General features: G+C 37.6%; 1 protein-coding gene and 1 non-coding gene across 6 annotated transcripts in view; both read right to left on the reverse strand.

The window, feature by feature from the left end:
• Positions 1 to 25,474, reverse strand: part of RABGAP1 (RAB GTPase activating protein 1) — a 156,285-nt gene that overhangs the window by 130,481 nt on the left and 330 nt on the right. Inside the window, exons 2-3 of one of the 5 annotated variants that reach the window (XM_046023282.1) lie at positions 19,190 to 19,364; positions 8,956 to 9,155 (exon numbers count right to left, since the gene is read on the reverse strand). In XM_046023282.1, the coding sequence (XP_045879238.1) occupies positions 8,956 to 9,105 (150 nt within the window). In that variant the 5' untranslated portion in view covers positions 9,106 to 9,155; positions 19,190 to 19,364. Of the gene's footprint in view, positions 1 to 8,955; positions 9,156 to 19,189; positions 19,365 to 25,474 lie in introns of those variants that run through there. The other 4 variants (XM_046023285.1, XM_046023283.1, XM_046023281.1 and 1 more) reach the window with 4 other exon arrangements.
• On the reverse strand, positions 2,293 to 2,400 carry LOC123953668. The gene has a single exon (XR_006820930.1). It is a non-coding gene; the product is annotated as a U6 spliceosomal RNA (small nuclear RNA).

A 25,474-nucleotide genomic window follows, 5' to 3' on the forward strand; every position in this document is an offset into this window, starting at 1 on the left:
AGTTTATGAGGAACTGATATTCTGATTTAAGCATCTGATAGAATTCAGAAATAAAGCCATCTAGGCCTGAGCTTTTCTCTGTGGTACGTTTTTTATTACTAATTCAACTTCTTGTCATAGGTCTATTCACACTAAGTCTCATTAAGTATTTTTCTACAACTGTATCCATTTCACTAAGTTCTCTAATTTCTTGGCATATTACTATTCCTGATAAGTCTTTATAATCCTATTTAACTTAGGTTTGGCAGTAATGCCCCCTCTTTCAGTTCTAATCCTAGTAATCTCTCTTTTTCTTGGTCAATCTAAGGTAATGCTAATTCGTTGATCTGAAAGAAACACGTGCTTGTTTTATTGATTTTTCTCCACTACTTTTCTATTTTGTTCTACTGATTTCTGCTCTAATCTTTTGTTCCCTACTTTGGCTCGTTTAACACTTAGTTTGCCCTTCTTTTGCCAATGTCTCAAGGTGAAAGATGAGGTTATTGATTTGAAATTTTCCTTCTTTCATAATATAGGAATTTACAGGTAGAAATTTTCCTACATACATTTAAGCTGTATCCCATACTGCCTGCTTTTTTAGTATCTAGTGAATATTTTCTAAAATGCATTGATATTTCTTTAGTGTGTGTGTATCACTTTAGTGGTTGCTGTAGAACTTGCCATGCATGTCTTAATTTATTAGAATCACTTTCTAATTTATACTACCTTAATTCTAGTAAGATACAAAAAATTATTCAAATATAGCAGTATTCCCCCATGGTATTATTATACATACTGTATCCATAAATATAACAAATCAACACATTTTTCTAATTGTTACTTCATATAATTCTGTGTCTTCTAGAAGAGATGAGAAAACAAATACGTATTTATTTTGTTATATTAATTTTATCAATCCTGGTCCTCTTCATTTGGTCTTGTAGTTTTGAATTACGATATTAAGTCATTTCCTAAGCTGCAATACAGCTCTGCTCTGACCTACCTCGTTTTTTTTAATGACTGGCAAAGAGATCATATATCTGTATATTCCGGGTACAATATATACATACTGTATATATAACATAAAAGAAGAAAAATGTATTCATACTGTCTTTATCATTACACAATTACCCTTACTGGTGCTACAGATTAACATTATTTGGAGTCACTTGCTTTTAGCCAGAATAACTTCTTTCAGTATTTCTTGAGAGGTGGTTCTGAAAGCAGTAAATTGTTTTTATTTTAAAATATCTTGATTTCATCTTCAGTTTTGGCTAACAGTTTTGCTAGGATACTTGGTTGACAGTTTTTTTCTTTGAGTACTTTGAATTGTCATTCCAGGGGCGCCTGGGTGGCTCAGTGGTTTAAGCTGCTGCCTTCAGCTCGGGTCATGATCTCAGGGTCCTGGATCGAGTCCTGCATCGGGCTCTCTGCTCGGCAGGGGGTCTGCTTCCCTCTCACTCTCTCTGTCTGCCTCTCTGCCTACTTGTGATCTCTCTCTGTCACATAAATAAAAATCTTAAAAAAAAAAAAAAGATTGAATTGTCATTCCACTGGCTTCAAGCTTCCACTATTTCTGCTGATAAATCAGCTATAAATCTGAGGTCCCCCTCTAGGAAATGAGTAATTTTTCTTTCATTACTTTTAAGATCTACGCCCTGCCTTTGGTTTTCAACATTTTACTAAGATATGCCTTTTTGTGGATCTGAGTTTATCTTAGAGTATGGTGAGCTTCTTAGATGTGTATTGTTTTTCAATAAATAAATGTGGGACTTTTCAGATATTATTTCGTTAAATATTTTTTCTGCTCATTTTCTTCCTCTCCTTCTGAAATACATACAAGGATGTTATTACACTTAATAACATCTCATTTTTCTCTGAGGTTTTGTTCATTGTTCATTCTTTCTGTTCTTTGGATATTTCTACGGATCTTCAAGTTTATTGATTCCTTAAGAGTGGCTGGCTGGCTGGCTGAGTCTGTAAAGCATGTGACTCTTGATCTTAGGGTGTTGAATTCAAGCCCCACATTAAGTGTGGAGCCTCCTTAATAAAAAAGTAAAAATAATAAAATAAAAATAATAAAAATTGTTAAATTCTCTTTTAAAAAAACATATTTGTGGGGCGCCTGGGTGGCTCAATGGGTTAAGCCTCTGCCTTTGGCTCAGGTCATGATCCCAGGGTACTCAGATTGAGCCCCGCATCAGGCTCCCTACTTGGCAGCAGGGCTGCTTCTCTCTCCCACTCCCTCTGCTAACGTTCCCTCTCTTGCTTTGTCTCTGTCAAAGAAATTGTAAAAATCTTTTAGAATATGTATTTATTACAGTATACTTGATGTATATTATGTGTCATCTTAGCACAAGGGCCATGTTAATCGTTTCTGTATTGTTCCAATTTTGGTATGTGTACCGCCAAAGCAAGCACATGCACATTCAAATGCACGTAATTTAAATGTGTACTTTGGTGAATTTTGGCATACACACATACCACAATCAAGGCATTGGACATATCCATAATGCCCAAAACTCCTTGCGCCCCTCTGTACTCCCCTTCTTCTTCTTTTAAAAAACATTTTTTTTTTTAAGATTTTATTTATTTGACAGAGAGAGTTACAGTGAGAGAGGGAACACAAGCAGAGGGAGTGGGAGAGGGAGAAGCAGGCTCCTTGCTGAGCAAGAAGCCTGATGTGGGGCTTGATCCCAGGACCCTGGGATCATGACCTGAGCTGAAGGCAGATGTTTAACAGACTGAGCCACCCAGGCACCCCTGTACTCCCATTCTTCTTCCCCATCCCATCATCATACTCCCAGGCAACCACTGAACTGCTTTCTGTGACTCTAGGTTTTGCATCTTCTAGTATTATATATAAATAGAATGCGCAATATGAGCTTTTGGTGGTGGGGGGCTGGTCTGTCGCTTTCCACTCAACGTATTTTGATAGTTCTTCACGATTGTGGTAACAGTTCATTTTTTAAAAAATATTTTAAACACTTCTCCCATTTTATTTGTTATGAAAAATCTATGGGTCTTTATTTTTTATGTATTTTTCCAACTTTATTGAGACTTAATTGAAATAAAACGTTGTTTAATGTGATTTGATATGGGTACAAGTTGTGGAATGATTACCACAATAAGGTTAGTTAATAGATCCAACAACTCACACGATTACCATTTCTGTGTGTGTGGTGAGAACATTTAAGATGTATTCTCTTAGGTACTTTCAATCAATTATGTAATATAGTATTGTTAGCTATAATCCCAATGCTGTAGGTTAGATTCCCGAAACCTCATAAATGCACAATTGGAAATTTGTACTCTTTGACCAACATAGCATTTCTCCCACCATCACTTCCTGCCCCTGGCAACCAGTATTTTACTTTAAATTTGGCTCAGATTCCACACTGTGGAATGTGAAATACGTTTTCTGTTGTTGTTTCAAGGTATTTTTTGATTTCCCTTTTGTTTTCTTCGATTCACTGGTTCTTTGGGAGTATATCATTTAAATTCCAAATATTTGTGATTTGCAAATTTTCCTCCAGTTATCAATTTCTAATTTCATACCTCTATAGTTAGAAAAAAGATACTTAGCATAATTTCAGTCTTCAATTTGCTAAGATTCGTTTTGTGACCTAACATATGATCCATCCTGGAGAATGTTCTGTGTATGCTTGAGAAGTGTAAGTATTCTGTTGCTGTTGACAGAATGTTCTATATATACCTGTTAGGTCCATTTGGTCTATGGTATAGTTCAAGTCCAATGTTTCCTTATTAGTTTTATGACTAAATGATCTATCCATTGTTTAAAATAGAGTCCTAAAGTTCCCTATCATTATTGTATTGTCTATTTCTCCCTTCAGATCTGTTTCTTTTGCTTAATATATTTAGGTACTCTGATGCTCAATACATATATATTTACAACTGGTACATCTTTTTGATGAATTGACCCATTTTTCATTATATTATTCCATCTGTCTCTTCTTATAGTTTTTGACTTAAAGTCTACTTTGTCTGGTATCAATTCAGACACCCCTGCTCTCTTTTGGTTTCCACTTGCATGGAACTGCTTTTCCATCTCTTCACATTGAATCTGTGTATGTCCTTAAGGCTGAAATGAGTCTCTAACAGGCAGAATATAGTGGGGATCGTATTTTTTTATCCTCTCAGACACTATGTCATTTGGAGAATATAATTCATTTGCATTTAAAGTAATTCTTTATAGGCAAGAACTTATAATGCTGTGTGAACTGTTTTCTCACTGATTTATAGCTACCTTGTTCTTTTCTTCCTTTCTTGATGTCTTCTTGTGTGAAATGAAGTTTTCCAAAGTGGTATACTTTGATTCTCTTACTGTTATCTTTCATGTTATCTATTGTAGGTTTTCCTTTGTGGTTACCATGAGGCTTACATAAAACATCTTAAAATGTATTACTCATGTAACAGCGTATTTTATATTTGTAACAACTTCAATCATATATAAACACTCCACCCTTCCCCCCACAACATTTTAGGGTCTTGGTGTAAAAATGTAACTTTTTATATTGTATATTCATTATCACTATAGTTATTTTTAAAACCTTTGTTTTTTTTAACCTTTATACTAGAATTAATCAACACACCATCTTACAGTGTAAGAGTATTGACTACATACTTACCTTCTTCGGTTTTATACCTTCATGTTTTTCATTTTATTAGTTAATATTCTTTCAACTCAGATTGAAGAACACCTTTCAGCATTTTTAGTAAGGTTTGGTGATGATTAATTCCCTTAGTTGGATTTGGGAATATCTTTTTCTCTCCTTCATTTCTGAAGGGCAATTTTGCTGAATAACGTATTCTTGGTTGTTTTTTTTTTTTCTTTCAGCACTTTAAGTATATCATCCCACTCTCTTCTGGCCCGCAAAGTTTCTGCTGAGAAATCTGCTAAAAGACTTATGGAGACTCCCTTGTCACGTGATTTTTTTTCCCTCTTGCTCCTTTAAAAATTGTCTTTTACTTTAGACAGATTTATTGTAATGTCTTTTTTTTTTTTTTTTAAGATTTTATTTATTTATTTGAGACAGAATGAGTGAGAGAGAGCACAAGAGAGGAGAAGGTCAGAGGGAGAAGCGGACTCCCCAAGGAGCCGGGAGCCCGATGTAGGACGAGATCCTGGAAGTCCGGGATCATGACCTGAGCCAAAGGCAGTCGCTCAACCAACTGAGCCACACAGGCACCCGATTATAATGTGTCTTGGAAAGAATCACTTTGGGTTGAAATCTTGGGGAAAACTATAAGCTTTATGAACTCAGATGTCCAAATTTCTCTCCAAATTTGAGAAATTCTCATGCATTAGGTCTCTATTACCTTTCAACCCATTTTCCCCTCTCTTCCTCTGGCACACCAATAAATGCAGAGATTATTTTTATGGTAGTATACCATGGTTCATGCAGGCTTTCTGCACTCTTTTGCATTTTTTTGTTTTTGAACTATATAACTTTAAATAATCTTTCTTCTACTTTGTAACAATTTCTTCTGCTTGATGATTTCCATTTCATTTGCTTTCCCTAAGGTGGCGATGACTGCTCAAGCATGTGGTTTCTCCCAATCCCACAGAATCCAGTTTCTATGCATGCTCACTGGCCATCTGCAAAGGCTCATTCTGACCATTCTCGCCCTCAGCAGTATGCACAAGAAGACAGTCACTGGGGGTGGGTGTGTCTGGGTGAGCTGCACAGAGCTTGGTGGTACCCACAGCCCAGCTGAAGTGATCAGTAGGGGAGACAACCTCATGAAGAGACTTCCTGATAGAGTTTCCAAAGCAGTTAATAAAACGTGTGTTCCTCTCATATGTTCCATTCTCAGCCTTAGCTAGTGTTCTCCCAGCAAGACTGTCCACCCCCAAGTTGTGTAGTTCACAACCCAATATTCTGGAAGGAGTGAGAAAGAAATGGGTTTTGGGAGTATCCCACACAGATGGGGAATCTAGCACCTGCTCTCAATTTCCCACATGGAGAAAATCACGGGCAGAGAAAGTCTCTACTGGCATTGAGCTGTGCTATCTTGGGGGAAAGGTGACACAGGTAAAGTAAAACAGCTCCTTTCACAGTCTTCAGTGGATCCGATCTTGGATGTTTTTTGGTCCAAGCATGCTGAAACCTGAAAGACCCCTCGACTTCCACAAAGGCACTCTGGTCCATGACTGATTGTCTAAATTAGTGTTCTCTGAGGGTAGGATGGTAGTAAACTTTATCCTGAAACTCCTGAAAACACCTCTCATTAATTCTTTGCCAGTTGAAATTTACTGTTGATCCCCTCTAGTGAATTTTCAGTTTCAGCTACTGTGCTTTTCCACTTCAGAATTTCCAACTGGTTTTTCTTTAATGATATTCTGTATTTGATATGACACCGTCATACTTTCCTTTATTTCTTTAGGCGAGATTTCTTAGTTCATTGAACTTAATGGCTACTTTGAAGAATCTATGTATTAAATCCAACATGTCACTCTCACAACCAGTATCTACTGCCTGCTCTTTTTTTTTAAAAACAAAGGACATACAGGTTATTTTTTCATGTTGTTTTTTTGTGTGTGTGTGTGTTTCACAATTTTGTGTTGGAAACTTGATATTTTAGATAATATGTTGTACCAATTCACAGTACTGGTCTCCTCAATCTGGGACTTGTTATTTTTTTTTATGCTTCCTTGTTTATTTAGTAGCTAGATAGCTTATTTTCCTAAATTCTATTCCCCTAATTCCTATACTGTTAAACCTCTGACTTGCTGCCCTGGAGAGATTTGGCTTTGCCTACAGTAATCCTGAAACCAGAGCAATTTTGAAAGAGTGCTTGGTCTCCCTTCTCTAACCACCGTAGATGTTAAACTCCACTAATTATGGCCAATTGCTCTATAGTTTTCAACAATGCACTTAGGTATAAACTACTCCACAGAATAAACTAACCAAATTGACATTACTTTGAAGGGAGAGTTTCAGAGGTCCATGTTTGAGATTTGTTCTGACTCTAAGAGTCAGTCTCCTCCCAGTAAACCTATACTTAAATCTGTATGTTCAATTAATCTACCAATCTCCTCTCCAATTACCTTTCACCACAAGGTCTACTGTTTTTGAGAATACCCTTAGGCTTGAATTTCTCTACATTCTACTGTAAATAAAGTCAGTTTCTCTGGGAAGGGATTAGGAGCTGTTTTATGACCCCCTTCTCACTACAGGGAAAATTTGAGAGCCACAGTTGTGAAGTTGGAAGATGGGACAATAGCATGTTTTACCCTGAGTGACATCCCATCTTTAGAAGCTGAGTACGTGGTGGTTGTAGGTGATATAGTAGTCTCAAGTCTTCTTGGTTTGTCTGTACTGGTGGGGAACCACTATTTGAGAGGCTAGGGCAATTGGACCCTCAGTATTCTAAGCAGCACTGTGCCCAAAGGAGAGCCTCTATCCCAAAAACAGGGACCCCCCCCCCCCCCCCCGGGCCCCATCTCTGAGTCACACTTGGCTAGCAAAATGTAGCTGGAGGCAGGATGAGAAACACAACTGCCCTGTTATTTCCTGGAAGATAGCCCTCCAACTCGGAGTCAGGGGCGGGGGTCGGGGGAGAATCCTGTCTTCTTGATTGCACTGATAATAGGGTTACCATTTTGCTCAGCTGGGATAGATGAGGGAAGCAATAGGTCTTGGTTCAAATACCACAGATTCTTTACCAAATTTTAGTAAATTTCCTTGAATAAATGTTTCTTTACTTGCTGTGTACCCTTTAGAACATTTCCAAAGACTGTAAATCATTGTTTGTTTTAATAACTGCCAACAATTTTGCTAAGGAGTAGGTCCACACATCTCCTGATGCTGCCATGCTAGAAGTCTCTATCAGCCAGTGAGCTTTTTAAAATGTAAATCAGATCATGCCCCCATTGAAAACTCTCCAAAAGATTCCATCACATTTATAAAGTCCAAATTTCTCCTAAGCTCTACAAAGGTCTACCTGATGCAGGCTCGGCCAAGCACTGGATATCAGTTTACCACTTTTTATTTCCTTTAGTCACTCTGCTCTAATCTCTGTCTTAAGGGTGGTCCTCTTCAGGATCTGTCTTCTGTTCCCTTTAAAAAGCTCTCCTCCTGGATTTCTCCTTGGCCTTCTTCCCCATTTCATTCAGGTCTCTGTTCAAATGTCATTTCAAGGCATTCTCTAAAATAGTACCTGCCCTTTATTCTTTATCCATGTATCCCACTCTGATTTTCTTCACAGCACCTAAATTTACTTAACCTATTCATTTTCTTATGTGCTTAAAGTCTGTTTCCTACATTAGAATAACAACTCTTAAGAGGGTAGGGGGCTTTGCAATCTTATTCACCACTGTATCCCCAGTATTTAGTACTTGGCACACAGTCAATACTCAATAAATACTTGTCGAATGAATAAACTTAAACAAGAACTGAAATATTTTTAAAGCGATTTACATTTTAAATGGCATTAAAAGTGTTGTTCCTTATATTCATAAAGACAATGATTAACAGAGTATGGGAAAAAAAGCAAAACAGTTGTTCACTTGGCTTAGAAAATTTAAACAAACAAAAATGGCCAATATCAAAGTATTTAATATTGTTTCAATAATCCCAAAATTTATTTTTATAAATTACACTGCTGACCTGCCCTTGCTTTTACACTACATATACCAAAACCAGAAGAAATAATCATCTCTAATTTAATGAGAAAATAAAAACAATACTAAGGTCATAAATATTTCTACTATGACTGCTAGTTTTCACAATTGGGGTATTAGAAGACTTAGAGGCTAATCAAATTGAATATCCTTAATCAAATATAAATTTGTCACCATCACTAATTATAAATAAAGTCTTTACTATTAAAAAAGTTAGGATACTATTTCCCTTTTTTCATTTGCACTCCATATACCTTCCTATTATAGGCCAAGTTTTGCAATGAGCCTAACAAGGCTAAGCAAAAGAATCTTAGGTTATGGAGTTTTACCTTGAGTCCTGTTTTCTCGTCATCACTTCCATTATTTGTAGATGGTGTCTCATCTCCTTGCCTGGAAACCAAGACAAAATCTTCACTATTAAGAGTAGATACAGAGTCTGAGGAGACACTGATTTTTCCAACAGAAGCCTTGTCATCCATGACTCAAGAATGAAGCTCAACTCATGAATGATTAAATATTTTAAAAATGCCTGAAAAACAAAAACCATAAAGATACTCATATAGAATGTCTGCCAGATATTCAGTTATGCTCTAATTCTTACAAAATACATAAGGAAAAACTTAAAAAATACTTTCAAAATCTCTTCCCAAGACTTTCACTACTTACAACTTAGGCTTTCTATTCCAGATAATAAAGGAATTTGATGCTATTCAGGGCCAAGATTATTTCAGATTAAAAAATAAATAAATAAAACAGATTCCCTTGAGAATAACTTCCTACCTACAGTGATTTCTTTGGCATATGCTACGACTCTATTGTTGGACCTCAAAAACTATAAAGAACTAAACTTCTGTTTTCTACCCTTTAATTTGTAAAGCTATACACATAAATGAAATTGAAAGCACACAGGACAATCACTAAGGTTTTTCCAATGTTACCAATCCTTTAATTTAAAATATTAATAAGATGCTTTTAAGAAATAAAATTTCATATTCACACTCAAAAGAAATAAATTCAAGACAGAGCAAATTCCTTACATAGCAAGAAATCAGAAATCCATTAAAAACTCATTATCTTCCCATCCCATGGTTTCTTAGAGTTTAACTCAACATGAACATTACCAGTAAGTTTCATGCCAAAAATTCCCAGCAAGAAGTATAAAAATATGTCACTTATGAAAAGCCACTCAATTATTTATGGACTCCTGGAATAAAACTTAAACTCATCTACCATTCAAAAACCTGGTTCTGAATATTTTATGGCAATGTTCCCATTTGGTTGCCAAACAGCAACAAACAATGCAACATACTCAGAAAGCTGTAACCAATAAACAGTAGCTCTAGCTCTATGCTCATCTTGTACCCCAAAGAGGTAAAGGTGCTGAGAGTCTATTTAATCTTTCCAATTAATAAGTCCTGATTTATGCTTTGTGTTTTTAACTGAACATATATTTATTGAGCATACACCATGTGCCAAGCACTACCTTCCCTTCAAAGGCTCACAACTAAACACCTGGCAGCAGGAATTACACAATCCCTGAGTATTACCGTTAACCAGACAAGAAAATGACAACCCCAAAAGAAGGTAATTTACCTAAGCATAACTAAGGATGGAACCCTTACTTCTACTACTTACTGCTTCCTATTTAAACTAATTTCCTTGTTTAAATGGTTATCATAGCTTTACATTTTATAGGAATAAATTTAGATGCATACTGTGGCATTCAAAGACACTTCAAAATGTACTTTTTGAAAACTTTTTCTAATGTAGTTTTGCTTCATCCATTCAATGAATACTCACTGTCTAGTGTATAAAGAATAATACATGGTAAACAAGAGAAAATAGATTCTTGCCCCAAAAGAATGTATACTGTAGCAGAGAACAGAGGCATATTGAACAGGTTAATAGGTACTGATTTAGGGTAAAGAAAACTATGGGAACATGTTTGGAGAGGGACCTAGACACGAAAAGTTAAGGAATGTATTCACCTGAAACTAGCAGAATATTGTGTGTCAATTATACTTCAATAAAAAAAAAAAGAAATTATTAGAAGAAGTAATGTCCTTACTAAAGATATATACTTAATTTTTTAAAAAGATTTTATTTAGTTATTTGACAGAGAGAGAGACAGCAAGAGACAGAACACAAGCAGGAGGAGTTGGAGAGGGGGAAGCAGGCTTCCCGCTGAGCAGAGAGCCAGATGCAGGACTTGATCCCAGGACACTAGGATCATTACCTGAGCCGAAGGCAGACACTTAACGACTGAGCTACCCAGGGGCCCCAAGATAAATACTTTAATAAACACCCATGTATTTGCCGTTATTGGATCCTCTTACTAAAGTGGTTTCCTTGCTTTTGTACTCCATCAACTCCAACTCATCAATTCATGATCTAACTCCTTTTCCTAGTAGCTTGCCAATCCTCATCCCAGAACCAAATAAACTGCTTGCCTTATTTCTGTTCCTCTACCATTTTACATTTTTATAGCACGTATTACAATGTATTACAATTTGATGGTAACTGCCTCTTAATTTAATCTTCACATCATTTATTACACAGATAAGGAAATTGAGACCTAGACTGAGGTGTAACTTGTTCAAGATAATGGCTGTAATGTAAGGTGGTTAGAGGCAAAGGCAAAAATTGAACCCAGTTATCTGTTATTCCAGAAGCTATGCTCTTTCTGTCAGATTATGATACCTTTCCAATGCCATGAATCTGGGCCCTGTCCCAAAACACTCAGTATTGGGTAAAGGAATCTTTATCTTTTGCAGAACATGCTCATACTTCAAGGTTCTTCATGCTTAATTAGATTTCCATTCTTTTAAATTGTGATTAATAGCAGAATGCCTCAGAAAGTTCTCTAAAGCTATGATCTGAGACACTGACTACTTTCTATAATACTGTAGACTCAAAAAATAATATACTTTGGTATTTAAACACTATGGAACTGAGAAGACTTGGCCGACTCCAAGTTCAACCTATTTCCTTTGAGGAGGTGATAGGAAAATACACTTTATAAAATACTATTTGTTTTGGCACCTGTAAAAAAACTGAATCACTCAGTGGGAATGAGCTTTACCAAAACACGAAGTAGTACAGGAAGTTATACAAGACTCCCCTCCTCTGGCCTCCACAATAAACAGGTGTCCCAGAACCTGGTGTACTTCTGGCAAAGCTGTATTTACAACCTCTCTGGAGACCATGAGGAGTAACTGTTTTGTTTTTAATCCCTACTTTTATCATTTACCAAAAGAAGCCCCTACTGTAATCCTTCATCCTTCAGACCGCAATTCTAGGTCTAAACCTCATGGATAATTAAGAACAAGCTTCTTCCTCCAAACATCCTGCACCACCAGCTCTCTTCCTACTTTTTCTTATAATATCCATCACCATTTGACACACTTTATGTTTTGATCATTTGTTTTTAAATATCAGGTAAGCTAGAACCTAAGTTCCACCATGACAGAGATGTGTCTGTTTCATTAACTGCTGTACCTTAGCACCTGGAACAGTGCCTGGCTCCATCTGGACACTAGCATATAGTAGGGGCTCAAATACTTGCTAAAAAATTAGGATAAATGGTAAATAAAGATGGAAAAGAACAAGAGCCACCCAATGAAAAGGTAAGATCATCTACTGACTGACAGAACACATGTCACATTTGTGACAATAAAGCACACAATGAAGAGTTGGAAAAACCTAAGTTAGAATACTGGCTGCACTACCTAATAGTGTGAGCTTTGTCATAATGAGCCTTAGTTTCCACAAGTGAAAATGATGTACTATCTAGCTTACAAAACTATTGTAAAAATTACTAAGGAACATAAGTACACCTTATTTAGTAACACACAAAAAAACAGTATAAGCACCCAATAGTTACAGCTTTTTAAGCTAACTTCCAGTTTTAAAAGGATTAACAACTATCGGAGCACCTGGGTGGCTCAGTCAAGCGTCTGCCCTCAGCTTAGGTAGTGATTTCAGGGTCCTGGGATCGAGCCCTGCGTTGGGCTCCCTGCTCAGCAAGGAGTCAGCTTCTCTTTCTCTCTCTGGCATATCCCCCACCCACCCCGTGCTCTCTGTCTCAAAAAGTTCAATAAAATCTTTAAAAAAAAAAAAAGAATTAACAAGTATCAACTGATTAAGGTAATTCAGTTTCAGAAACACAATACTAGGACAAAAATACATAGCTTTCTTATTTTCCACATTCTAATTTCTTTGTATCTAAATAAATGTGAAGGAATACTCTAAATAAAAAAACGTTTTACCTTTATATGATACTTTACAGATTACTAAAACATACACATACTTAATCTCATTTTACCACCTAACAATTCTGTAAGGTAGACAGAGCAAGAATTTTTATCCCATTTTAATAAGATAATACACATACAGGGATCCTGGTATAGGTAGGCACTAGTTATTTCCTTCTTTTAAACAAGTGACAACCTAGACCCTAGCATATCTAGTTACCAACAGGGCCAGGTTGGTGAGTCAAGTTCAAGGATGTTTCCTTCTCTATCACCTTTAAAAAGTCAGTAAGTCACTTAAAATGATAGGTGATTTTGTTTATGCAGCCTCCAGCATCAAACCCAAAAGTTCAATTGTTAAGTTTTTCAGAACTTCTTTTACTACTTTTATCCTTATTAACATATAAAAGATCCCTAGAGATTTTCTGGTTGAAGATTTGTCTCATGGGGGAACCTAGCTGGCTTAGTAAGTAGACATGGTCGGTCAGGGTCGTGAGTTTGAGCCCCACGTTGGGCACAGAAATTTAATAAAAGATTTTTTAAAAAAGGGCGCCTGGGGACACCTGGATGGCTCAGTTAAGTGCCTGCCTTCAGCTTGGGTCATGATCTCAGGGTCCTGGGTTCAAGTTCCACATCAGGCTCTCTGCTCAGTGGAGAGTCTGCTTCTCCCTCTGCTGCAGCGCCCCCTGCGTGTGCATTCTCTCTCTTCTTTTTTTTTTTTTTTTAAAGATTTTATTTATTTATTTGACAGAGAGAGAGATCACAAGTAGGCAGAGAGGCAGGCAGAGAGAGAGAGGAGGAAGCAGGCTCCCCGTGGAGCAGAGAGCCTGATGCGGGGCTCGATCCCAGGACCCTGAGATCATGACCTGAGCCAAAGGCAGCGGCTTAATCCACTGAGCCACCCAGGCGCCCCACTCTCTTCTGACAAATAAATAAAATCGTAAAAAAAAAAAAAAAAAAAAATAGGGGGGCGCCTGCATGGCTCAGTGGGTTAAAGCCTCTGCCTTCAGCTCAGGTCATGATCTCAGGGTCCTGGGATCGAGCCCTATATCAGGCTCTCTGCTCAGAAGGGAGCCTGCTTCCCCCTGCCCCGCCTGCCTCTCTGCCTACTTGTGATCTGTCAGATAAATAAATAAAAATCTTAAAAATAAAAAAATTGGGGGTGCCTGGGTTGGTTTAGTTGATTAAGCAGCTGCCTTCAGCTCAGGTCATGATCCCAGCGTGCTGGGATCGAACCCCACATTGGGCTCCCTGCTCAGTGGACAGCCTGCTTCTCCCTCTCTCTGCTTGCCACTCTGCCTACTTGTGCACTTTCTGTCAAATAAATAAAATCTTTTAGAAATTTTTTAAAAAATTAAAAATTACAAAATAAAAAGGGGCACCTGAGTAACTCAGTGAATTGAGCAACCACCTCTTGATTTTGGCTCAAGTCATGATCTCAGGGTTATGGGATCGAGTCCTGCATCATGTTCCATGTTGGGCATTGAGTTAGCTTGGGATTCTCTCTCCCTCTCCCTCTGCCTGCTGCTCCCCCAGCTAGTGCGCTCTCTCTCTCTCTCTCAAATAAATCTTTTTTTTTCCTGATGGGTAATTTATTTTATTATTTTGTTGGACTGATCCTTTTTTTAAAATTAACATATAATGTATTATTTGTTTCTGGGGTACAAGTTTGTAACTCATTAGTCTTACACAATTCACAGCGCTCACCATAACGGATACCCTCCCCAATGCCCATCACCCTGTCTCCCCATCCTTCCCACCTTCCTCCCCTCCAGCAACCCTCAGTTTGTTTCCTGAGACTGAGTCTCTTAAGGTTTGTTTCCCTTCCTGATCCCACCTTGTTCCCCCTCCCACAAAGCCCCACCCTGCCTCTCAAATTCCTCATATCAGGGAGATCATATGACTATTGTCTTTCTCTGATTGACTTAATTCGCTTAGCATAATACCCTCTGGTTCCATCCATGTTGATACAAATGGCAAGATTCTGTGTTTTTGATGGCTGCATAGTATTCCATTGTATATATATACCACATCTTCTTTATCCATTCATCTGTTGATGGACAGCTAGGTTCTTTCCATAGTTTGCTATTGTGGACATTGCTGCTATAAACATTCGGGTGCACGTGCCCCTTCAGATCACTACATTTGTATCTTTAGGGTAAATACCCAGTAGGGCAGTTGCTGGGTCATAGGGTAGCTCTATTTTCAACTCAAATAAATCTTTTCAAAAAAAATTTTTTAAAAGAAAGAAAATTAGTCTCATGATATCAAAACTCTTTACAAACTTTTAGCCTAAATTTACTGTTCTGTGCCCTAAGTGACAATTTATACTTAACTATACTTCTGCAAAGATCATGGCAAATAATGCACCTCAGTCTTGCCAAAAGAAGATCATTTTCATTCTCAATCTCCTCTTTCTTAGAGCCCAGCTAATGGGGAGTAAAATGGAAAGGAAATGGGGCACCTGGGTGGCTCAGTCGGTAAAGCATCTGCCTTTGGCTCAGATCATAATCCCAGGGTCCTGGAATCGAGTCCCACATCTGACTTCCTGCTCAGCAGGAAGTCTGCTTTTCTCTCTCTCTCCCTCCATCTGCCCTCCCCACTGCTTGTTCTCTTTCTCTCAAATAAATAAAATCTTAAAAAAAAAAAAAAAAGAAGAAGAAAAGAACTGCCCATGATAAAGTTTCTTTTGATAGTCCTTCAATAGCAGTGGGCTCCTGGGCAATCAGTGTTTACTTTTTAAAAACTCGTTTTTTGGATGAAGTACTATCAGATACTAACATTTAGAGGAGTAACAAAAACAGCGAACTTGCAGTGGCATGAATTTGCTTATGTGCAATTAGTAGAGGCAAAAATCACCTCCTAATAAGTGACCTACCTAACTCAATAAAAGAGGTGTGAGTGATACTTGTAATTGAACTTGACATGCTTGAGACACAATGTGCCAGTTCCCAGCCACTATTCAGGGCTCTAATTCATCTTTATTTCCTTGAAACTCTTTCCTCCCAAAGTAATATTAACTGCCTCCACCTCTACCACTTTCAATAGGACACTCCAGTCGAAGGGCAGTCCCTCTCTCCAAAATCTGGCTCCTCCATCTCTCACCAACCCTTATCAAATCTCCTCTTTTTAAAACTTAAAGCCTCATCTGTGGGGGCACCTGGGAGGCTCAAGTTGGTTGAGCATCTGCCTTTGGCTCAGGTCATGATCTCGGGAGTCCTGGGACTGAACCCCATGTTGGGCTCCCTGCTCAGCAGGGGGTCTGCTTCTCTCTATCCCTCTGCCCCTCCACCTACTCCTTCTCTCTCATGCGCTAATAAAGTCTTTAAACACACACAACACCTCATCTGTGGCCCTGGGTATTTTACCCTCTCAGCGTCATTTTTTTTTAACTTTTTTTTTTTTAATTTGACACAGAGAGATCACAAGTAGGCAGAGAGGCAGGCGGGGGGTGGGGGAAGCAGGCTCCCTGCTGAGCAGAGAGCCTGATGTGGGACTCGATCCCAGAACCCTGAGATCATGACCTAAGCTGAAGAAAGAGGCTTAACCAACTGAGCCACCCAGGCGCCCTCTCAGCGTCATTTTAAAAAGGAAATAAAGAAACCAGTCAAGTACAGTACTAACTTTAAAAGCCCAAATAATTTTTTTTTCAGTTCTCATCATCTTCTACCACTGAAATAAATGAAAATGCTGACCATTTCTTTATTCTGAAACTTTTTTCTTGCTACCATTTTCTACCTTTGACTAACTCTTCTCAGGTATCACTTAAGTTCCCTTTCTTCTGCCCCCCCCTTTTTAAAAGTTTTTATTTATTTATTCATGAGAGACAGAGAAAGGCAGAGGCAGAGGGAGAAGCAGGCTCACTGCAGAGCAGGGAGCCTGATGTGGAACTCGATCCCAGAGCCCCGCGATCATGACCTGAGCTGGAGACAGACGCTTAACCAACTGAGCCACACAGGCGCCCCTCTTCTGCCCATTCTTTAAGTTCTACCCTGTTCCTCTTCTTTTGCCACTTTTCCCTGGCTCTTACTAGCTCACACAGTTACATTTTTTTTTTTGGCATGCTGACAATACTCATAGCTCTATCTTTCCTCTCTAACTCCATCTGGGTATTTGTGTTATGGTTTTCTTTCTTTCTTTCTTTCTTTCTTTTTTTTTTTTGAGAGGGAGGAGGGTGAGAGGAGGGGCAGGGAGAGGGAGAGAATCTTTTTTTTTAAAGATTATTTATTTATTTGACAGACAGAGATCTCAAGTAGGCAGAGAGGCAGGCTGAGAGAGAGAGAAGAGGAAGCAGGCTTCCCCGCAGAGCAGAGAGCCCAACGTGGGGCTCGATCCCAGGACCCCGGGATCATGACCTGAGCCGAAGGCAGAGGCTTTAACCCACTGAGCCATCCAGGCACCCCAGGAGAGAGAGAATCTTAAGCGGCTCCATGCCCAGCACGGAGCCCGATGTGGGGCTTGATCTCACAACCCTGAGATCACGACCTAAGCTGAAATCAAGAACCAGACGCTCAACCAAATGAGCCGCCCAGGCGCCCCTGTGTTTTCCTTTCTATTTCGTATTAAGTGTCTGACATGTGCCAGGCACTATGTATAATGTTATGGTGAGGAATAATAGGTAGTCTTTACCTAGGATAGGCTTACAGTGGTACGGAAAATGGACAGATGAGCAGGAAATTATAACATAGTGCTTGGTATAATAGAGGTATGTGAAGGATGTTGTGAGAATACACAGGACAGTTCTGCTACATGTATTCATGACCATTTCAAAATCAATTCCATGTAAACCTCTGTCAACCACACAAACATATTCTTTCTTCCTCATAGGTTCCCTATCCTGGTTAACAACTACTGATCCAAGACAGAAATGTTCTCCCCTGGAACACTAATGGATTTTGGTTCCAAAACACCCCAATCTTATTCTCTGACATCCTTCATGTCACTGACTGATGTGTACTCCATTCTCTTTCAACTAAAACATAAGTTTCCTTTCCTAGACTCTCCCTATGGGGCGCCTGGGTGGCTCAGTTAGTTAAGCAACTGTCTCCCGTTCAGGTCATGATCCCAGAGTCCTGGGACCGAGCCACATGTCAGGTTTCTTACTCAGCAGGGAGCCTGCTTCTCCCTCTCCCTACTAGTCCGCCTGCTTGTGCTCTCTCTGTCAAATAAAATAATAATAATAATAATAATAATAATAATAATAATCTAGACTATTCCTAGTCATTGATTATCAAGGTCCTATAGCTAACATCTAAAATTTAGATCTGATCATATATCCCACCCTTTCCTCAAAACCTTTGACTGCTCCTGACTGAAAACAGAATAAAACCCCAACTCTCATTAGTCTTCAAAATAGGGAAACAGTCTATCATTCTAGTCTTATCTCCTTCTATCAAACCATACCAGGAATGCACAAAATATGTCATGCATTTTAATGCTTTCAAGTCTTTGCTCATGTTGTTTGCTAATCTAGGAACAGGTCTCCATTTCCCCAGGTAGTTCTTCTCACTCACCAGCAATCTTATGTTACAATCAAATATCCAAACTCCCCCTTTCCTTTCTGCAATATTCATTATTTCTCTCAAGGGCTCCCTAAGGCTTTCGTTTGCTTTTTAATTCTATCACAAAATTATAGCATTTATCACACAGTAGAATATTATACTTCTTCCCTACTCCAATACATTGGTTGATCATTTATTCCAGAAACAATTACTAAATAAAAACCACTGTAGTAAATACTGGGAATACAATGAGCACAGATACTCCCTGTGAACTATTTGTGGACTGGGATCGTGGGTTTTATTTGTATTATCTTTATATCCTTGTTTACTAGCAGCCCTACATAAATTTGGTTGAATAATAGTCTTTAATCAGTGTTTAACTGGTAGGAGGACAGATGACAAATATGCTACACTACATACATGTGACTTGGGGATATGGATATGGATGGCAACCAGAATGAAGAGACTCAAAAAGAACTACCTCTGAGTGTGCCTCGCTGACTCTTCATCAAGTTCCCAACTGTCAAGCTCAAAACCAGTTAACACTGAGTCAGAAAATATAACTTAGATTCTCTTTGGACCAAAACACTCTAATCACTTCCTTCACAATACCCATCATTTTTGTTGCTCAACCAGCGAGCAAATGAGTACAGCTTTAGGGAATCTTAAAGGGGATACTTAAGTTATTTTGCTAAATATAAAGAAACAGTAATACTTATTAGTTCCTACTGCCAATTATACGGCCAACATGGTACTAAAAAGCTATATATGCATTATTTCTAATGTTCAAATAAACTTTGACAGATACTGACTTCTTACGATGAACAGACTGAGGCTGAGACAGGTTCCATAACCTGCTTAAGTTCACGCATAAAACTGTAGGTGCCTCTGTCCTTTTCTGGAATGCAGCTCTTCTCCTTGGTGTCCTTATCTCCATTATCTCCCCATTCTAATCCATTCTCTATGTTAGGTACCAGTTGTATCTGTCTAAAACACAGATAAGGTTACTCTCTGTTCAGAAAAAAACAAAACAGGAAGGAAGAGAATCAAGTCTCAACAATGTTGCAACAGGCCAATTTCTCCAGGTCTGTAGCCCTTTAAAATTAAACAGCATACTAAGAAGTTATTTTTTTTTTTTAATCACAGTATATTAATCTCAGCTTTTTTCTTTTTTCCTTGGCTCAGATGTTTTCCTGCACTGGTTTTCACATGAATTTCTCACAGCCTAGCCCTGGGAAGGGTGGGACAAATTTAACAAAACTCAATGGAAAATCATCCCTTCTTTATAAAAATAAATTCCTTTCCACCACTACTAATTGCTAAACAATAGATGTGTCTTTGTTTGTTGAAGTCTAACTCTGAATTTGGAGGCTGTTTCTTTGAATTATTCTAGTGAGCTAAGAGAACCATATTAATTTAAGCCTTCTGAATAATTTCAGCTTAGCTTAGAAAACCAGAACAAAAGAAAACAAAACAATCATTTTGGGCCTACAGCAAGTAAAAGCAAGAAAAACCAGGTTATCTCAAAGTCATCATCAGGCAAATTTTAACCTGCAATGCACTTCCTTCAACTATAAGGTGATTGTTTTAGTTCAATTCCAGAAAAATTTTAAAGGATAACCTAATTATAAGAATACAGAAATTTTAAGAGAGAAGAGTTTACATTTAATTTTTAAAAAGATTTTAAGTTTTTAATCTTGTTAAATTGTGGCTAAATATATGTTATTCTTTTACCCATTTTTAAGTGTACATTTTGTGGCATCAAGTACATTCACATTATTGTGCAACTATCACCATCATCCACCTCTAGAACTCTTTTATCTTCCCCAACTCAAAGTCCATATCCATTAAATACTAACTCCCATTCCTCCAGGCAACCAATACACTATTCTTTCTCTATGAATTTGACCATTTCAGGTACCTCATAAAAATAGCAGAATCACACAATATTGTGATCTTTTTGTGGCTGGCTTATTTCATTTGGTATAATGTCTTCAAAGTTCACCTATGTTATAGCATGTGTCCTAATTTCCTTTCTATTTAAGACCGAGTAATATTCTATGGAGCATATATACTAAATTGTTTATCCATTTGTTGTTCGATACATTTTTTTTTCCTTAAAGATTTATTTATTTCAGGGAGGGGGGGCCCCAATGCAAGGTTCCGTCCCAAGACCCTGAGATCATGACCTTAGTTGGGCATCAAGAGTCAGATGCCCAACTGACTGAGCCACCCAGGCACCCTGGTTAATATAAGTTTTTAAAGCCCAACTGTAACTTTATAGGATCTTTAAGGTAAAACTCACAAAATTAGTAAAGGGCCCAAAGAAGACAACTAGTGTTTCCAGAGTTACTTCTCACTTTGTCATGAGTAACAAAGCTTTATTAAAGTTAATAGTCTGGTACAATATTAAAAAAATTAACTCCTTGGTCCTTCTTGATGTGACTTAAACAATGTTGTACCTTCAGTTTTCTCGTATGAGAAAGGAGAGGAATGAACGTTTCTATTCTTTTGTCATTGGGAGTAATCAGGAAGAGGGTGGGGAGATGCCAGGTGCTGTCCAATCTTAATCCATGATGTAAGCATAATCAGTTCCATTTTTGCAAATGAAGAAACGGCTTCTCAGAGGTATTAAGTAGCTTACCTTCAGTCACACAGTAAGTACAAGACTTGGGATATCTGTGTATTTCTGATTCCAATGTTCACACTCACCCCCTATATCTTGATACCTCAAGATGAAGGGTACAAGAGGTTAAGAGTGGAAGAAATGGACATAAAATAATTCATTTAACTCTGAGTTGATTATCTGAATGCAGTACTGTTGACAGCTAAAAGGGGGGGAAATGTAGGTGGTTTCCCCATGTTCCTGTGGATATTTCAGGAAACATCACTTTAATTTTTTCCAGAACTCAAGGTATGATGACTTTATGCCACCTCAACACAATATCTCCAAAACTAAATATTTAAATTATTTGGATGCCATTTCCACAATAGAAACCTACTTCTGGGAACAATGAAAGTTAGCTCATTCACAAAGTCAGATTATGTCTGCCCTCCCTAGTATAGATTTTGGAAAAAAAAATGTTTTCTCTTTTTCTGGAACAGATTCCTAAGGCATAATGATTTACATTAGTACTTTATATATCTGCAAGTATGAATTTTTAAAACTTATTTGAGAGAGACAGAAAGTGAGAGAGAGAGGGAGACAGATCATAAACAGGGAGGAGAGGGAGAAACAGGAGAGGGAGCCTACAGTGGGGCTTGATCCCAGGACCACAGGATCACAGCCTAAGCCAAAGGCAGATGCCCAATCAACTGAGCCAACTGGGCACCCTCTTTACTATAACCTCTTTCTTACTTTTAGGGAAAAGTGAGTATCCAAACCACAAATGTTTGGCGGATCCACACTTGTTTTCTGCACCTTCTGATATAAGGTGACCAGAATTACACAAGGTTGGTGGAACAAAGGACAAGTGTGTTGAATAAGGGATGGGCAAACATTTATTACACATTTTCATCACAGCACTGAAATAGACACTGTGTGAGAATATTAAAAAAATTCACAAATATTAAGTTCCATAGATGTTTTTAAACCTATCTGAAAAGATTGGTTCTCACAACCAAAAGCAAAAAATTTAAAGATTTGTTCCTGCTAGGGAGTAATTTTTGTAAAGAAGTATTAGCTTTTGAGGTTAGACAGATTTCAGATTTTTCTTCAGTTCACAGAGAATTCAAAAGGTAACTACAATAAGGATATAACCATTTCTCTTCTATAGATGTATCAGAGGTCTATTCACAGAAAATCGTGTGTCACAGCAAAAGAGATTTACATGACACGTTCCTACTCTGACATTGCCAGAATCTGTTCATCAGCATCCTTTAAGGGCATAAAATAGTTTATTACCTCTACAATAAAAAAATAAGAAAATGATTAACACAAGGCTCTTCTCAGTAATATTATACAAATCCCCAACATTTAATCCAGTTTAGCCTTGCATGCTGTCTCTGAATACCCATGATGATATTTAAAATATGCTCCCCAAAAAAGATTCTGTATATCAATTCCTTTTTCTGATACAAAGGCCATCTTCAAAAAAAGGAAAATGAGATTATAACCACAGGTTGTTGGTTGTAATTACCAAAATGTATAAATAAGATAACATATGTATAATCTTTATATATTATATATAAAATTATAAATATGTAACATATATAATTTTATATATTTATAATTTATGTAATTTAATTATACATAAAATATGAATTTTTATATATTTATAATTTTAAATATAAATTATAATATGCATTTTGTATACATATAAGTATATATGAAATAATTTTGTTATATTTAATAAATTTTACATATTATATATAAAATAAATTTTTTAAATAGTTAAATTATTGTTAAGCTTTACAGTTAGTAACATTTTGTTAAAGTTACCACAGGCTCTAGTTTGCTAATGTACCTAAAGAAATAACAGATTTTAGCATGGAGAAAAATGTATTCCCACAAAGATTAATGGATTCCAAGGAGTGGTGATTTATAACATAAAAAGGTGATGCAACCTTAACTGGAGATCTGTAACAACCATGCGTGGACTCTTATGAGTGATGTGGACCTCCCAATCTGGCAGCACAGCCATACATTTACGAAGATACACCTCCTGCTTCAGAGGCTGGTAGTATATACTATTTAATGTCAGGTATGAACTAAAAAATAAGGGCTTTATTTTTACATGTAATCCACAAAAAAAGGAATTTGGGGGAAAAGTTAGGCCTCATAAAACTCTACTATGCTGGAAAGACAATCATCAAGAGAGTCTCACTGATGACTACCTCAGAGATACTGGTTGCTTTGAAAAGAGGGAAACTTCCAAGCTAAATTCTATAACTAAAGTGTTCGTCATGACTTGCAAACTGTCATATTTGTTCAGTTTTTGTATAGGAAGAGAAACAAAGCTATTAGGGTCAATAAGAGTGGATTATAAGTTTAAATGTCTATCCAGTATTATTTTGACTTAAAAGTTTTCCAAAGAATCAGTATCTCTCTCAGAAACAACACAGCACAGAAGGTAGAGGGTGGGGGATGGACTGGGTAACCAATCTATGCAAAAAAGAAAAAAAAAAAGCTGTTAAGTTGTTGCCCACCGACTTTGAGTCCTTGGCCTTGGATTTTCTTTTTTTGGGATCTAGCTATGGAAAACCAATAAAACAAGGCAGTTGCATACAAAGCACCCAAATGTCATGCCAAACCCTTCTTTAAGTATGTTGGTTAAATCAGCACTTCGATATTTAAGTTCTAACTCCATGAAAGATTATTTATGAGTTCATTTACTCCACATGCTTGAGAAGTCTAATCATATCCGATTACAATGAAAACTACAAAGATATTATGGGTAGCCTACACCAGAACCTCAGCACACCACTGTCTATAAAGACACTCAACAGCAGCACTGATTTAAACTGATTATTTTCTGAAGCCTGTACTCAAAGATCACTTGTTAATTACTGCAAAATGATGAGACCTTTAAAGTAGGCTACGCATTAGCTGGAAAGACAGTCAATAACAATGACTTCTTAAAAAGAATTTGGGCTGGAAAGTTTAACTGGAAATGCACTCAAAAGAAAATGACTTCTTTAAAGAATCTGGGCTGTAACGTTGATATATATTCGGAGGAGCGCATGTCTCTTCGTGTAGAAAACGTGCACAATGCACTTCTTTCAATATGTAATGTAAAAGGTAGGAAACAGGTGTCTTCACTCTTATAGTGTCCCACTAAATTACCACTCAACTCAAATTAAGGACGTGTCAACAGCTAATAAAACACTATTCCTGTAAGACCAAAATGCACAGAGTTCGTAGGTTAACTATCCAAACAAACATATGCCTTAACACCAATGACCTAACTTAATGAACAGTAAACTGGGTTATAAAACTGAAAAGAAGTACACTACAACATAGCAGTAGTTCAATTTTAATTAGGAATTTGAGTTAATTTGTATTCAAGCTACATGTAAATTTTAAATGTTACTAGTAAATACAAAAGTCATGGATGCAAATCTAATGCGATCTGAGATCTATAAAGGAAGAACATAAAGAACGCTCTCCCATATTCATTTTCAGTTTTTATAAGTAAGCTCTACTTAAAAACCTTCAATATATATTAAAATAGCACCCTATACACGTTGGATTGAGGCCAACAGGTCCTTCGTTTAAAAGAAGTTTAATGTGTACTTCCTTGGCATTTAGCTTTTTTTCAACTTTTCAAACATCAGTTTAATGTGACAAACACAGTGCAATTCACCCTCCATTGTTTTCTTTTTAAATAAACAAAGCAGCTGGAAACAGAAACATCACACTATTCCAGTCACATGTACAGGAACACAGGTGTTTATACGGATAAAAAAATCAAATGAATGGTGAAACCATGCCCCTGATAGTTTTTTTCCCTACTAATAAAACCCACAAAAGCCAAAAGATTTCAAATTCAAGTTGGAACACGATTTTAAACTAACGAAGCACTAGTAGCATGATCACTTAACACGGTCTTCTAGCACGTTTGCTTCCACGATAAAGGAATCCTTGAGAAAGCTTTAATACAGAGATGCCTGTAAAAACAGGTGCAGATGCTAACAGTCGTTAGAAGAGCAGGGACCAAAGTAGTACTAGGCAATGGACAGCGAACTCTTAGAAGTCTGGGGTTATCCTCTGGCTCAACACCTGAAAAACCCTAAGGGTTGCTGAGAATCAAGACGCAGCAACGAGGTACTGGGAGCAGATACTTAAAGGGCATGGGGAGAGCGAGACACTTTAGCTGCAGGTGGGGAAAATGAGACAGAAAGATCAGGTCAAGTTGGCAGGCCAGCAGTAAAAGAAAGCAAGTCTTTCAAATTTGGCGCAGCCCACGAAGCTAGCTTGAGGCCCAAGCCAGCTGAAGTCATAAATACAGGCCCAACTGGCAAAAGGGAGAAACTGAGGCGGAGGGAGCAGCCAGATTCCCAAACAGGACCTGGCCCCGAACATGAAAGTCGAGAGACAATCCGGCTTTGCCTAGGGGTCAGAGGGACTGCAGCAAGCTCAGGACTCGGTAGACAGA

This window comes from Meles meles, chromosome 11 (genome assembly GCF_922984935.1).
Source record: "Meles meles chromosome 11, mMelMel3.1 paternal haplotype, whole genome shotgun sequence".
In the NCBI taxonomy this organism is placed as follows: domain Eukaryota; kingdom Metazoa; phylum Chordata; class Mammalia; order Carnivora; family Mustelidae; genus Meles; species Meles meles.